Source organism: Malurus melanocephalus, unplaced genomic scaffold (genome assembly GCF_030028575.1).
Source record: "Malurus melanocephalus ecotype Western Australia unplaced genomic scaffold, MMel_1.1 scaffold_132, whole genome shotgun sequence".
NCBI lineage: Eukaryota > Metazoa > Chordata > Aves > Passeriformes > Maluridae > Malurus > Malurus melanocephalus.
Genome location: NW_026623364.1, coordinates 823,136 through 839,084, shown reverse-complemented (window position 1 = coordinate 839,084; position 15,949 = coordinate 823,136). Strand labels below are relative to the sequence as shown.

Sequence of the window (15,949 nt, the reverse complement as noted above, 5' to 3'; positions counted from 1 at the left end):
TTAGCACCTCTGGTAGCACTGGAGATGGATCAAGTCTTTTATTGCTGCAGCTCCTCTGCCTGTGTGGCTTAGAAGAGATGAGTGTATCTAATGAACCGTGCATGCACACAAGAATAATTAGCTTTTGCCCTTTTTTAAAAATTATTTTCACCTTAGAGATTTGGTTCTGCCCACTCAGTGACCCTCAAACATACAGGTGAGCATGCAGAAAGGTTACCATTCCAATGTGGTGCAAAAGCCCCAGATATTCTGTCAGGATTTCTAGCTCAGTATCCATGGAATGTCTCCTCGCTCCTGCTCACACTGGGGCCCAGGACAGATGAGGTTACAGAAATCACAAATGCAACAAACAGCTTAACAATACCCACCTTACTCCTGCAAACAGATAAGGATGTCACAACAAACAGAAACCACAAATATACAAAGAGACCCCAGAATTTTATTTAAAGAAACATGTTCAAATGCAGCATTGAAAACAGAGAGAGTGGAATGCCAACAGTCAGAGAACTTAATGCTGAGTTATGTTTTCTTTGACAAACTAGCACCATTGAATCACAAGCCACAAACTAATTTATTTCTAGAGGTTAAAAAACCTCCACCATTATAAAATTTCTATGAGTTCTATTAAAAATYGGTTCTCAATTTACTAGTCCTACAGAGATGAAAGCAGTCTGAAGTACAAGTTTCCATATCTACTCACTGTCCAAATTACCCATAAAAGACAGTTTATTCTTAAGTCTAAACATCCTGATCAAGGRAAAAAAATGTCTAAAAAGTGACCTCCACAAGTCTTTACAAACTAAACAAGTAAGAAAGATCTACTGTGTTACAAATATACACAGTACAGTATGTACAAGTCTGGTCTTACAAAAGAAGAGTTCCTAGTCCATAAAAATACTAACTTAACTACAAAATTTTCTCAGTATTTAGTCAGGCTATCTCAAGCAGTCACCATAGCAAATTCCTAAAACACTGATTCGTTCCATAGCACAACAGCTTGAACACGTTCACAGTGGGAAAGAGCCCAAMACTTCACCATAAAACTGATTTCTACCCCTAATTTCCCGCTCAGGTTTAGTGGTGCTGTTAGTGTTTGCTACCTACTTTAACGTCACAAGACCTTTATGTATTTCTAGACCGTGTCTGAACTATTCAAAGTGCTGAAAGTGCGATCAAAGAGCAGAGTTTTGTATCCATTTTCCAGTACACCCCTGGAAACAACAGCCCAGGAGTTCTAGGTCTGTGAGGCCCAAAAGGCACACGCTCATTTGTACATGCTCAGGGAAGGATTCACACACACACACACACACACACACACACATTTGGCTTCAAGGACCCACTCTACGACATTAAAGGCTTCCTCTGAGTAAGGAAATTCAAAAATTCCTTACAAATGCCTTGATGCAGATGCCTGGAATTCACAATGACCCTGACACGAACTGCTTAAAATGATGGTGGTGAAGAAAAAAATAGTTTTGGCTTTAAACTTATGAAATCCAAGTATTGCTCTGGAACAGAGAAACACAAAGTCTATGCTCTCACTATCAAGCAAGGGCTGGGTTACATTCATCCACATGATTTATCACAAGAGTTACCAGCATTTGTGAGCACACACACACACACACACACACACAGAACCCTTGGCATTTGTTCTTCTACTGAAGGCCATCTGCAGCCTGAATGAAAATAAAACTATTTGAAGAATGTTTCAAGCAATACCTTCCTGTACTTACAGGTACAAGAAGTAACAAAACTGAACTGCACCTCTGGCTGACACAATTTAACACTGCCTCCTCTCCTCTCCCCTGCTCTACAGAGCTCTCCTATGACACGCATCATAGTAGCTGGTGCTGTTAAAAATCAAGAACATATCCCTCTTGACAAAGCTGACAAATTTCTCTAGCGGGCACATTGGCTTGCTGGAACGTTTATAGTGATCCCTGCAAAAGGAGGTCTGGAATGTGACATCAGCACCRTTGTACAGGATGCGGATAAAATGTTCTTTGGGCCTCTTCCCGTCCTGCCACAGCTCAAAAACTAATCTGGCAGCAAATCTAGGAAATCTGGCCTCTGTAATGCCCAAGGCACTSAGAACAGGTGACAAGGTGACATCATGTGCAGAGTAGAGAACAAACACTTCTTCCTTCTTGCCTTCTGCAATACGCTGCAGCCGATTGACAGTCTGGTTGAGGAGAGGGTGAGTGGCCAACAGTGCGTACAAGAAGTAAAGTTTCTTCTCCTGTCTCTCTCTCTCATCCTCCAGCTGGTGTCTCTTGATCACTTTAAAGTGTTCCATATCAATGCAGCCAGTTTTGGTGCACGGAAATGAGACGTTGTGGCAGAAATAGCACAAGAGGGAATCTATGGGGTTCGAGGCTCTCAGCTGCCTGGTGGGAATGCCCACAATCTTGGCCATATCCACGTAGATTTTCTCCAGGTCGTTGTTTTTCACCCGTAAGCTGTACTGCCTGCGCTGCTCCTCCTCCAGGTAGTGGTTTCTCATGGGGCAGTCGCAGCTCCCCGAGCAGAAAATGGTGCTCCACTGGTGYCTCAGGTTAATTTTCTTCCAGTCAAAATCTGGCAAAAAGGTGTAGAGCAGYGCCAGGGCGCTCTGCAGGGTTCGGCTCTTCCCTGTGGTCTCCAAGTAGAGCTGCTTGGCTGCCCAGTCAGCAGGGAGCAGTTTGTGTTTGTTGATGTAGATTTCTCGGAGCAGCTGTCCGTTTCGCAAATGTTGTACAACCCCTGAGTTTTGAAAGAAATTACAACATGTGATTAGAATCTTTGGGGTTTTGGAAAAAAAATGACAGCAGCTCTACTGATAAAAGAATGATTTGTTAAAAGGTTATGAACTTAGAAAACTGAATTTCACTTATGACTGACTATTGGGAAAACTGTCTGAAACATGAGAAACCTGCTATTTTTCAGTATCTCTCAGATTCTAGGAATTAACCTGAAATAGAAAAGAAGTTGGTTCTGTAAGATTTGTTTTAAACCTTAGTGGTTTAATATAACTTCCTTGGAGTCATACACAGACTGAGGAGTACACAAGGGTAGCAGAGCAATTGTGTCACCACAATTGACACAAACTGGTGGAAAGGTGCTCTGACTTTAACAAAGAGATGCCAAGATTGAGCTGTGTCTAACAGAACTGCAGGAAAAAGCACAGCTCCTACAACTGCTGCCACTYTGACAGCACAGTCTGATTCTTTATCCATATCCCAGCACAGCCTAGGGTCGGACCAACATGGTGAGCTGCCATTAAAAAGCATTTATTTCAATATACAGAGAAATAGAAGATCCCTTTTCAGGCAGACTGTGTTTAATGGAGCAGAGAACGAGACAGAGCTGTTGTGGGACTCACCTGTCTGTGTGAGCTCTCCCATTTCACACAGGGAATGACTGGGGAAGCGAGGCAGGCTGCTCAGGGAACCATCCATTTGGGCTGCAGACCCTTTGGACATGTGCTTAATGAAGGCTTCAAGCTGAGGATGAGAAGGTTTCCTAGAGAGGTGAAAAACCAAAATGWGAAAACTTCCGAAAGCGTATGGGAAAGCAGCTCAAGAGAGTCAAGCATTCCAAGTATGTCAGCTCAGAAATTTCATGGTGTGAGGTTATTTCCCATGGAAACAACATCTGCTCTTACTCAGGACTTCTGCAAGTATGGAAAAGAAATCTAACTACTCCCTATCTACCAAAGAACTACAGGCAAACAGATGTCATGTCAAAATTATGGTACCTTTCAGTAAGTAATATAGAACAATTTCTGGGGGGTGCTTTCAATTCAGTCACTAATATTATTATGAATTAAATTTTTTAAGAGATAAATTAATCCTTTTAAAAAACCTCTAAACCTCTCTCCAGTTTCTGAAGTACCATTGCACTTTAACAGCACAGCCAAAGGCAGTAACAGCCTAAAGGTGCTCAAATAACCAGTATKTCGAGTGGATGATCTTTGAAGGAATTCCCAGATTCTGTAATGTACAATGTTGATGACAATCTCAGCTGTTATTTCCACTTCCTTCAGCCTTACAGCTGAACAGCACGGGCAGTCCCGATCACAGGGTACTGGAAAGTAGCACCCAGTGACCCCATTCAAAATGGAATAATTGGTTTGGGGACTGAACTTTCATCCAGGAAGAAAGAGGCCAACACGGACACAGGTTAAGATACCCCCACTATACAAGAGATGACTGCAGCTGGAAAAGAGATRCTCACAAAAATGTCTGAGTTACCTCACTGAGACAGAGCTCAAGCCAGGGAAAGAATGCTTAGATCTCCCAAACTGAGAAATTCCAAATACACCATGGACTCAGCTCACTGCGGTACTGATGTGCAGAAAACTACAGGTACAAAAAATCTCCCCCCAAAAAAAAATCCCAAAGGGAACGGACCCTTTAAAAAATGAATCTGAGATYGCTTTCCTAGAGCAGAAATGCATTACATGAGTGGGGATTTCTTTGCTAAATGTCACACAGTTACCAAATGTCACACAGTCACCTCTCTAATTTTATGCAGAACTAAATCAGAAACTGTTTGGCAATTCAACTCTGCCCCAGATGGTTCTTGTCTTAATAGGATGTTCAGCTTGAATACAGTTAATATATTCTCATGTTGCATAAAAAAAAATAAAAAATATAAAAAATAAATTTTGTCAGGAATCTTTTACAGAAGTCTGGGATTTGCATTTACTGCTAATATTTATTTGGAATGCTAAACTATTTTTWATAGTAAAACCTCAGGTCTTAAAAAGAAACTCGAGTTTCAGAACCCACCAGAGGGAGTAGTAACACCATAAAGTAGGAATGAGTGTCTGGAATCAAAGTTTACTGGGACAAAGACATCCCTGCTAATACTGAGGAACTCTCATATATGAGAAGACCTCTTGCAGAGTTATGCTCACAGCACCCATAGACAGGAGGGCTCACAAGAATCAGTGTCTGTCAACAGAAAGGTAGCTCACATCATTTTATAAAACTTGAATTTTCCAGTATTTAATTTACCTTCAGGGAGAAAAAAAAATCGTGGCAGGAAAATTTTACGATTATGCCACAACTGACAGTAAGAAAAAAAAAGCAAAATGGGACAAAAAGCATAATGAGATCAAAAATCAGACTAWTTTTTTTCATTTTTACTTCAAATTGAAGGAAAACAGCCAAGTTATGACATTCTAAATCTACAGCTTCTTCTGTACATTGTAATTTTAAGAGGGCAGATGAAGATTAGTATTTGCAAAGCAGAGATACATAAACCAGGCTTTGTTCCTTTCTCAAGCAGTAGAGGCTTCCTGTTGTACATTACAAACTCACTCCAGTTCCAGAAGAAAATTTCCAATAGAACATTTTGTTCATTGTACTATTTTCACAGCACAGCAGTGAAATCTAAAAATGGAAGAATTAGGTTGAGAAAATTAAATTACACCCATTAGCAAATGGCTTTTTAAGCTTATTACAGAGGTAGCAGGCCAAACCTCYAATTTTCTAAATTTTGCACCTTACAAAACTCTACACATGAATAAACYGTCAATCCAAATTTTCCTTAAACTCTGTTCACTTAATTAACAAGTTCTGCACATAAATGTGGAAGAAAATGAAAATTATCCATTCTGCTGCTTTTGCTGCTTTGCTTACAAAAGCCKGAAAGAATTCTAACAGAATCAAACCTGTGCTGATAAAACTGCCAGCAATCACTCGTGGGAAGAAAGAAAAGAAAGAAGAAAAGTATTTATCTGTACTATGTAAAAGGATTTTTCTGAAAAAAAATGGCAGGCAAGATAAAATTACAGAAGGGCTGATAATTGATGAATTTCTATTCCAGTGTATTAATACAGTGTGTTAATAACATGGATATGGAGTTACTTGTATCTTTAATTTATGCTGCATTTAAAGTGAGCACAAGGTAAGCACAAGCCTGCAGAAGTGCATTGTGAATTATGACTGTTGGACACTTTGYGAATGGAAATTCAAAGTTTCCTTCGTGGCAAATACACATCCCTGTACAASTGGGCAAATAAACAGCCATTTTTGTCAGCAGCAGGGTTTCCAGCAGCACTGGGGCTCCCAGCTGACAAAGCATCCCCCTCCCGCCCCAAGACTTGGCTTTTATTGGGAATGTGAATCCTCCTGTTGAATTGGCCAATTTACAGATGCTGCAGGAGATGGAGTATCCAGGCAACACRGCTCAGGCTGCTGGGGCTGCCCGAGCAGGAAGCCAAGGAAATTGCTCAGTTCTACAGCTGAAAAGACTGAATTATCCTCCAAATTTTATTTCCATAAAAGTAATCAGAGAATACAAACGGGCTGAAGAGATATCCTTCTGTAATTTTCCTGGCTTTACAATGGCAAGCCATCATATTTGCAAAAGGYATTAGCACAAAAAATATTTCAAATTTTGTCAGAAAATGGAGCAGCTTTTCACATAAACCCACTAACAATAGCCACACTTTCTAATTTTACCAATTGTTACTGTTATTTAAAATCTGTTAATTTGCCTTTCAATGATTTTATTTGCGCAAAATAGAATAAAATTTATCCGTAACAAAACTGAAGATGTTTCCCTTCCCTCAAGTAATTAATCAGCCAATCTTTTTGTTATTTACAAACTAAACACTGGGATAATAGAACCCAGATTTAATCCTCTGGTTCTCATACATTAGAATTAAAATGGACCAACATTTATATCCTTAATCARCACTTAAATATCTTATTTGCAAAGGTCTTAAAGTGCTTTAATGCTGAAATATCACCTCTTTATTGCTACACTGTAACCAGTGTACATGGAAAGAAATACTGCACAGCTATTTGAACTGCATTATGTATTTCTGCCAGGAACAGAGCTGACACCCCTCAATAACATTTCCTTTTGCCCGGAGGAGTTGATACAAAAATGCATGAGAGGAGCAGGCTTCTCACAAGGAGCTGCAGACCCCTGAGTGCATCACTCGGTGAATAAATGTGACCACACCAGGTTTCAGACACACAAACATGACCTTTCTGTAATCATACAACACAAGGCTCTCCCTGCAAACTGTACCAAAAGCAAGTCCCTTTCTCTTTACTTAAAATGCAAAAAAAAAATCATTTTGTAACTTAAAGCAAAAATAACATGTGTTTTCTGTGAAGTTCAAGTAGGCAAAAAAAAAAGTGTGAGATCAAAGGACTACACTGCTTCCTTTTTAGAAGGGAAATGAATGGGAAGAGCCACTAAACCCAACAATAGATCACTTTAATCTACAGAAGAGATCCTAAGGCTGTAGTAGCACTGTGGGGATTATTGATTCATAAAGGTCTGGCAGCTTTTACATTTTTATAACAAACTCCACAGTGCTCCCCTGGCAGGGGCTGGGAGTGAGAGGATCTGTGAGTTCCCTTCAGCCCAAACCATCCCATGGCTCTGTAATTCCAATTCTTCACTGCCCYCTGAGTCTTTAAAGTCAGCAGAGGCCTCAGGAGACCTTTCCTCACCTGACTCTGGTCTGGATCCTCCTTTTRACCTCACTCCAAGTCAGATCCACACCTCCTTTAGCTCACAGTRTGATACTTGTCTCATCTCCCACCTCCCAGCTCATTTTTGTGGCAGTTTCAAAACATGTGCATATTGAACCTAAAATTTCAGTACTTGTTACTAAGCTTCTTATGATTAACATCAACACCTCTCAAAATGCCTTTGAGTATRTGCTAATTAATCCAGTTTACTACCAAATTATAGCAGTCTTCTGAAATCATTTCAGCATCTTCCAAAAAGCATTTCTTCCTTCTCTCACAAATAAACTCAGGGAAGAAACACTGCATGGTTTTTTGTTTTTTTTTTTACTTTTGACACTATAAATGTGAGCTACATAAGGAAAAAAAWAGTGGGATTAATTTATTTCTCCCATAAGCAAACACTACAATGAAAGGATTTTTGTAACATCATTCAAGTCATTTTCCTGAGGAAAAAAGTATGTATTATTCGGTTCCCTTTGGGAATTTGCATGTGGAACAATAAAAATGATAATAATAATATTAATTGAAGTTTTAGATGGAAGAAGTCTCCAAAGCATTTAATCCATTTGCTCATATTCATTCCACACTTATATGTCACAATCCATAATTCACAAAACCGAAGCGTGACCTCAAGGCTATTTTGCATATCCATTAGGAGTCCATGGGGCTGTGGCATAATCTGCTTAATTAATGAATTCCATCAGCTGAATGCCAAGTCAAATAAAGAGCAGGCTGCACACGAGCAGCTCGCTTATCTGATGTTGTAAGTKCAGAAAGCTCAAAGCAGCCAGACTCCCCATCAGGCATCTCAACCCCASTGCACAGCACAGAAACCCCATTGCAGACCTGTCACACTCCCCAGATAAATCCATTTACAATCAAGCCTCACATTTACATCACAAAGGAACATAAGCCTGACAGCCAAACGCAGCAAATAGCTTCCTGATGCTGCAGTAATGAATGTTCCATTCAAACAATGGCCCAATTGGAGCTCTCCTCAGTAAGGTCAGCTCTGACACATCTGGATGCAGGGGTGCAGAGCCAGCCCCTTTAATCCTCCTGCTGCCCTGAACTCACAAGAGGAGATCCTATTTTACATAAGTTTTGTTGTTGAGGAGATGAGGTCTGCCAGTGGCTGTGGCTGCTCAGGGATGTGTCACTCACACACTGGGGCTGTAATGTTCCAGAAATCAGTGACAGCCATGGGCATCTCCCCCTCTGGCCCCTCAGAGCCTCACAGAGCCCTCTCAACTGCTCYACTTGGTCCTTCTGTGCCACAGCCACACCACCTCCTTGCTTTTTATGGATAGTTTTCCTGACTCCAGGGCCTTCACGTTGTAGTCCTTGCCTGAAACTGAAGTGGGAACAGCTATAAAAGCTTCCCTGACAAATACAAAACGGAGGTCTCCTGTGGCACACTAATACTGAGAAACACAGCTGCTCATCCAACACTGTCACTTGCAGTTAACATCTCTTCAATAAAGCTTTCTCACATACATTCTAACATGACAGATATTAAGAAAGATCAGAAGATCAGAGCCTTCAGGAACTCCAATAGAAATCTGGATCATATTTCTCCACTTAGTATTTCATGCTGAAAATAATCTCACCCCTTATAGGCAGGTCATTAAAAATGTTATCATAGCTATTAGCCAACAATTCACTTTCCATCTCGTTAGAACAATGAATTGCCCACTCAACTCTATGGCAGAGATAGCTGGAGTTGGGTCTCTTCTCTGCAATCTCAGTTCATTTCAGGAAAGCACTCAGTTTGTGGTGGGCACAGAATGCTTCTGGGGTTAGAAACCTCTTGAGGAAATCCAACTCCTCTGAGAGAATGTTGGACAGAGCAACACTGAATGACACCCAACACTGCTCAGGGACAGCAGCATGAACGGGGAGATTTGCCAGAATTTTGCTAACATATATTGGTATTTTCCTTTTAACTGTGAGTTTTCAGTAGGATCACTGATAAATCTTCTGTTGGAAAAATCATCATCATCCTACTTAAAAGTACTTGCACRTAATCAAACAAGCCATGGCAAAGGTTGGGAAATTACATCATCACTGATTTTTTCTATTGCTGGGCATTAGAATTCATCTGTATCAGTGAGTAAAATCGAAATAACAAAAAAAACAAAGGTTCTGCCACAAAGAAAAGAAGCAATTCTGATCATATCTGCAGCCCAAAGTGATTCAGGTGGGAAAACAGATATCAGCAACCTACAAAGACATGAAGCACTATACTAAAACGGAAAGGAAAATGATGTTTCTATGGCAGTTAGACACAAATAATTTACATGTGACAGTTCTAAACACTGAGTGGTAACTAAAGGAAAAGAGTAGTTTTCAAGTAGCAAACAGTAGCACTTTCTGTTAACTTGTATTTTAACAGTTAAATGTAAAACTCCTTTTTTTTCTAGAACTTTGACACAAATCAGTGATTTAAGGAAAAACTCTGATGGCCTATATTTCTAAAGAGCAAAAGAAAAAATAATAATATAAAACACAAATATCCATTTTGTTATGGTAGTGCTGAACTGCCTGAAAGCTTTTTGTATTCAGGTGGAGGGAAGCATGCTGAGCTGAAATGGGAGAGACCATCTCAAAAAATGCACTTCCATTTTGAAAAAGCAGAAACACTTCTAAGAGGACTGGCAACCTAAATATCTAACTAAAGAGCTTTTGTTTTTCAAAGAAATAGGAAGAACTTTCTCTGGTCTGAACTGGTAACATGTAACAGCTCGTTTCAAAGAAAATACTGTGCACCACTAATACAGGGATWGTTTTTTTAAAACAATGATCAGAAGTCACAATGTACTTCAGGCTGCACAAATTGTTTCCTGAAAAGGAAAAAAAATATTCTCAAACAAAATACAGGGGTTAGTAGAGACAAACACCCAGCATTTTACCTGCTGGGCACCAACATGCAGTCGATGTCAGGTCTCTTTGTCTTGGGAATGGCATACAGAGGATACCGATCACCGTGTCGAATCAGCACATGAACTGACACCAGCTTAAAATAATGAGGGGCATGACCTAAAGTGAAAAAAGCGAAAATGAGAAACAAAAAAGAGAGAGAAAAAAATAACTGAGAAAAAAAAAAAGTTACCTGCACAAACTTTCTTTAATAAAAAAAAAGCAGGTATAATTAGCCTGATAGCTTTGGTATTGCAATGAAAGAAAACATCCCTAAACATATTACAGTTTACCAACCCAAGAAAGATTTCTTTTCAGACTGCAAGACATGTTACACAGGACTGGGGTTCTCAGCACATCTCCACAGCACACCTGGAGTCCACCAACCACACAGAACATAATTCAAGCACTGAACTCTGTCAACACAGTAAGGTTATTTCATTTTTATTTTCCAGCCCCATCATAATGATGGATTTTGCAGCATGTCTAATCTGGATCTTTCTGACATACTCATTTGTATTTTTATCTGATAAGCATTAGCAGGACATGCTAATGAAGAACTTCATTCAGCCTCGCTGCAGCCACTGTGGGGTAAAGAATGCAAACATGCCTTCTAGCTGACCATGTCTAATGGCTTGGAATTCCAAAATTAATTACTTCTGTGGGGTTTTTCTTCCAGAATTCCAAGTCAACTGTTGGAAATACAGCTGACTTGCAACAAGAATTACAATTCAAATATGAARTATCTGTACCTCTCCCAGTCCTTTCAGTTTTAGACCTACAGCTCACCATTGGCTAGAGAAAAAGCATTTCCAGAAATTAAGACAATGGAGAGGATACAAAGGGAAGGAAAGAGCARCAGCATATTTTGAATTATTTAATTTAATTCAGCAACCTGCTGGCATTTGCTGCACCTTCTCCAAGCAGCAATGAGCTGACAATGCACAGAGTTACCATTTCCAGGGACAGCGCATGGAAATGAGCAGATCAGGCAAGGTTTGCCCTCCCAAAGCTCACCTTCCATGCTGCGTTCAGCGATGCTGGGAATGTTGCAGTAAACCTGAGCTTCATAAAYGGGGTCTATGGCAGGAGGCTCCGTCAGCAAATCAGGCATTATTCTCTTGCGGCTCTTGGGATTCAGCCCATCTTCCCTGACAGGGTTCACTGGGATTAAATGCACTGAAAGATASAAAACAGACACTTTATATTGCTGCTCCCTTAATGTCACACACTGCAGAGCTGGCTCAAGAACTCAAGAGGTCGTGTAACTTTGTTCAGCTTGGACACAYGAGTGTTTCAGCAGACAGAGGAAAACAAACCCCAACAGCAAAAACTCTGGYGCTAAAATTCGGCTGGGAAAGTTAGGAGCAAAATAAAGATGGTCATTTTTTTCTCAAAGGCAGTTTTAGCTACAAAAAGCCTGAACAGATCACACTTTTGCCCTGTGACTATTAACAGCAGAGGCCAAACAGATGCACACATCAGCTTCTTAAAAATCAAGTGCTTGTGATTCCTGAGGCCAAATATCTTGTTTGCAGAAAGCAAGGCTCATTTCTAATCAAACTAGTTGAATGAATACCTTAACACTGCCAGACCAATTTAAGAATAGGGAAAAGTGCTAAATCTTAAAGAGAAGCACCTACTCTCTTTAAAATATTAAAAATAAAATTGAATAGTAAGAATAACCTTATATACTAAGAATAAAATTGAATATTCAAAATAATACCTGCAGGACTACCAAAATATATGTTTGCGGTTTAAAAAGCAACTGAAAGAACACTTTTAAATGAGACTCTTTAGTCAGCACAGCAGCTAGGGGTACAATTTAAGAATATTTTGTGGACTGGAAATGGACTCAGAGATTAGAAATAACAATAGTTCATGTAAGAGCTGGTAAATATTATCATTATAGCACAGTGACTATGACTGGCTTATACTAGGGAAGGAAAAAGGACACACGATAAGCAGTATTTGCTTTTGACACACTGAAATAACACATATTGGGTGAAAGTAATAATGGCAAAATCAATCAAACTACCAGCGCAAACASCTGGGTTTCTATTTAATGTAGTTAAATAGAAAAGGAAATAACATGAACTGGGCACCAGCCTGTGCAGGCTCCTGGAAATCTCCACCAAGAATATGTATATGAAAATAATGAGTATTTCAGAGTTGAGGGAATGGGATGGGAGGGATGAGGGAGAATGATGACACAAGACCAAGGAGAGATGAATCCCAGCTGGAGATGCCTTCTCTTTGCTCAGGTCACCCTGGAGAGCCCACCCAGCCAGACTGGTCCTTTCTGCCCCCAGTTAGAGCTCCTCAGGAGCTGGAACATTCCTGCAGTTTCAGAGCTTTGGGATGAGGATCCCAAGGCACACAGCCTCTCTGTATTTCTGCCTGCTCAAACAACAGAGGTAATTTCCACGCTCTCAGTTGCTTCTCAATTATTTTCTCATCCCCTGCCATTCCGTGGGCATTGTCAGTGCCTCACATATTTATGATGTTCTCTTCTTTCTCCCTCCCCTCTCATTTCAAGCCCTTGCCCTCTATGCTGTCCCCATCTATCCCATTCCTTGCTCTCAACTCCAGCTCTGCACACCTCATCCTCTCCAGCTCCCTGTGCACAGAAGACTCCATTGTTCCTTCAGTTTTGTACTCCCTGCACCACACAGAGCACTTATCTAAAGCTCTTTGAAGAGCTGTCTCTCTGTATATATCCAAGTATTTCCCTGCTGCAAGTCCTCCTCCGCAGTGCCAATCCCACCTCTGTCTCCCTCGTGGCTTTTTGGGTCTGTTTGTAAWGAGCAAACCTACAACCAGCATTGCACTGATACAGCTCATGGGAGCAAAGGGAAAAAAATTAATAAAAAGAAGTTTTAAAAAGCCTCTCGCATGAAGCTGAAATTCATCTTTTTTTTTTCCATACTCTGTTCTGCTCTTCCAGCTGTAAATCATTACAAGGTCAGAATTCTGCTACACAGTTTGCACATTGTTTTTTATGGCTTAGCACTACTTTATATGACTTTATTAGTTCACAGTAACGTGCACTCGCCTGAAACAGAAGTCTGCCATTGTGCACACAGTCATACTCAAATCCRTGATTAAGAGAGGTTTTGAACAGGATTTTTCCACTGCTGCGCCTTTCAAAGCTCATCTTTTATTGTGACAGGAGTACAACAATGTAAACCAGAAATGGAACAGATGATTTTGATGTGCATTTACCACAGCCAGAGCAGTTAATAAAATAGATCTGAAACATATTTCATCATCTAGCTGGAAGCTTTGCCAACACTGAAACTATAAAGAATATGGACATATTATTACAGAGGTAGCTTGACAACTGAAAGGGAAAGAGAAGATATTTTATTTCCCAATATTCATAAACTTATTTTTATAACTACACAAGCTACATAAAATAAACTTTGCAACAATAATTCTGAAGAAGTTATAGTGAGAAAAAAAGTAGAACGTTACAGAAAAAGAGACCTCAATGCMACTCTTCCCAGTGTCCCACCAAGCTTAAATTGTCAGAAACATGAAGYAAAACTACAGCAATTGCTGCCCTGTGAGACAGAGAGGCACTGGTCACACAGTATTACACCTCAATACYGCTGTAGAATCACTCCTTCGAGAATTCTTGCAGCTCTAAATTAAGATTATTTTTTTAAGTCAACAGAATTCAGGAGAAATAAAATCCAAATTCTGATGCTARGTTTAATTAAACCAAAATCCTCCAAGACCCTTTATTTTAAAMCACATCACAGAACCTGACAACAGCATTCTAAAATGAAGCCAATAGCTTGACTAAGAAATGTCTTTAAGAACAARCCCAGTGGCATCTCAAACATATGAGTGTGGTTTTATTTCCAGTGTACATTAAAGGACATATTTAAAGGGCAAAAAATTAATTGTCTGACTTCCATACACCCCCAAGTTCCTGAATGCCACAAAATCTATAAAAACACCCCATATATTAGACAAGTAGTTTCCAAGCAAGAGAGACAATCATTCAGACGTGCTTTCAGTGGAATGATCGTAACAATTCCTACATAGCAACTAATGCCCTCTGGAAGAATGTCAAGTTTACCAAATCAGCTATTGTGCTCAGAAGCCCAAGCACAGAGCCAGATATGCATTAGGGCTACAAAACTGACATGAATCTGACAGAATTCAGTACAGCAGAAAACCAAACACAAAGCAAAGCACAATTCTTGTAGAAAGAACACCAAATTAAACGCTGAATCACTATCAATTTCTTCCTTTTGCAGTTCTATTTTCAGTTTGAGAAACAGAAGGTAGCAGCATTGTTTACCAAGAAGAAACACATTTATCCATGAAAAAGAATCAACAACATTTACCTAAAATCAGAAAGATGGGCAATAAAACCAGTTTCCATTGCTGTTTGTCCTTGTAGCTCCAACCAGCCTGAGAAGCAGCAGCACAAGCACCCATCTTAGTCTCGATTTTCTGACTAAACAGAGACCTGAAGTTTTCATCTTTTATARCACAGAAGGTTCTTTCAGCCCCATGCAAACACACTATTTAAAACAGTCAAACAGAAATGCAGCCACACGGCAGAAATGAAAAACAGCAGCCCCACTGTAGAGAACCTTATGCTGAGGGGTGAAGGAAAGCAAACGCGCATGTCAGAGAGCACAAAAAGTTATTTATCCACTTCTACTTTTACCCCCACCCCGTCCTAACCCTACCAGGGCACTAACAAGGCWGCCTAGCACCGAGCAGAACACTCAGGCTTCTGAAAGTCCAGTGATGAATGTGGACTTCACAGATTGATAGAATCATTAAGGCTGGAWAAGATTTGCAAGATCCAGCTGTTACCCCAGCTCTACCATCTTCACCATGAAACCTGTCCTCAAATGCCACATCCACATGTTTTTTTCTCATATCCAATCTACTTGAGGCAATTTCCTCTTGACCTGTTGCTTGATCCTGGGAGAAGTGACTGATCCCCTCCAGATAAAACCTCCTTTCGGGTGATTGTAGAGAGTGATAAAGTCCCTCTGAGCCTCCTTTGGCCCAGCTTAAAAACCCCCAGCTCCCAGCTGTTCTTCTAGTTGCTCTACCCCTGAAAAAAATGGAAGCTAGAAAGGAATAGTCTATGGAGGAACAACCCAAAAAAGGCAGGAATTCTTGAAAACAACTGAGATGGGGAAAAAAAGGCAAAGAAAATCTGGAAGAAGTACTTGAGGCACATGTAGGATGAAGAGCACATTGTGCAACAACTGAAGGTGCGCTGCCAGTGRGGACAAGAAGCAGCCAGAGCACGGCACTGCCAGAGCTCTGACATCCTGCAGCCCTGGGCAGGATCCCTGCAAACCCCCAGCTCTGGTCCCAGAAAACCCCCAGGTGTGATTCCTGCAAAACCCCTGGGCAGGATCCCTCCAAAACCCCGGGAATGATGCCTGCAAACCCCTGGGAATGTTCTCGGCAAACCCCTGGAAGTGATCCCTGCAAACCTCTGGAAATGATCCCTACAAACCCCCGGGAATGATCCCTACAAACCCTCGGGAATGATCCCTACAAAC

The 15,949-nt window shown here is 40.5% G+C and overlaps 1 protein-coding gene across 1 annotated transcript in view; it reads right to left on the bottom strand.

The window, feature by feature from the left end:
- Window positions 1–419: 419 nt before the first annotated feature.
- Window positions 420–15,949, bottom strand: part of PXYLP1 (2-phosphoxylose phosphatase 1) — a 29,393-nt gene continuing 13,863 nt past the window's right edge. Inside the window, exons 2-5 of the mRNA XM_057370767.1 lie at window positions 11,418–11,579; window positions 10,394–10,520; window positions 3,362–3,501; window positions 420–2,742 (exon numbers count right to left, since the gene is read on the bottom strand). Coding sequence (XP_057226750.1) covers window positions 1,811–2,742; window positions 3,362–3,501; window positions 10,394–10,520; window positions 11,418–11,579 — 1,361 coding nt within the window. The 3' untranslated portion in view covers window positions 420–1,810. The remainder of the gene's footprint in view (window positions 2,743–3,361; window positions 3,502–10,393; window positions 10,521–11,417; window positions 11,580–15,949) is intronic.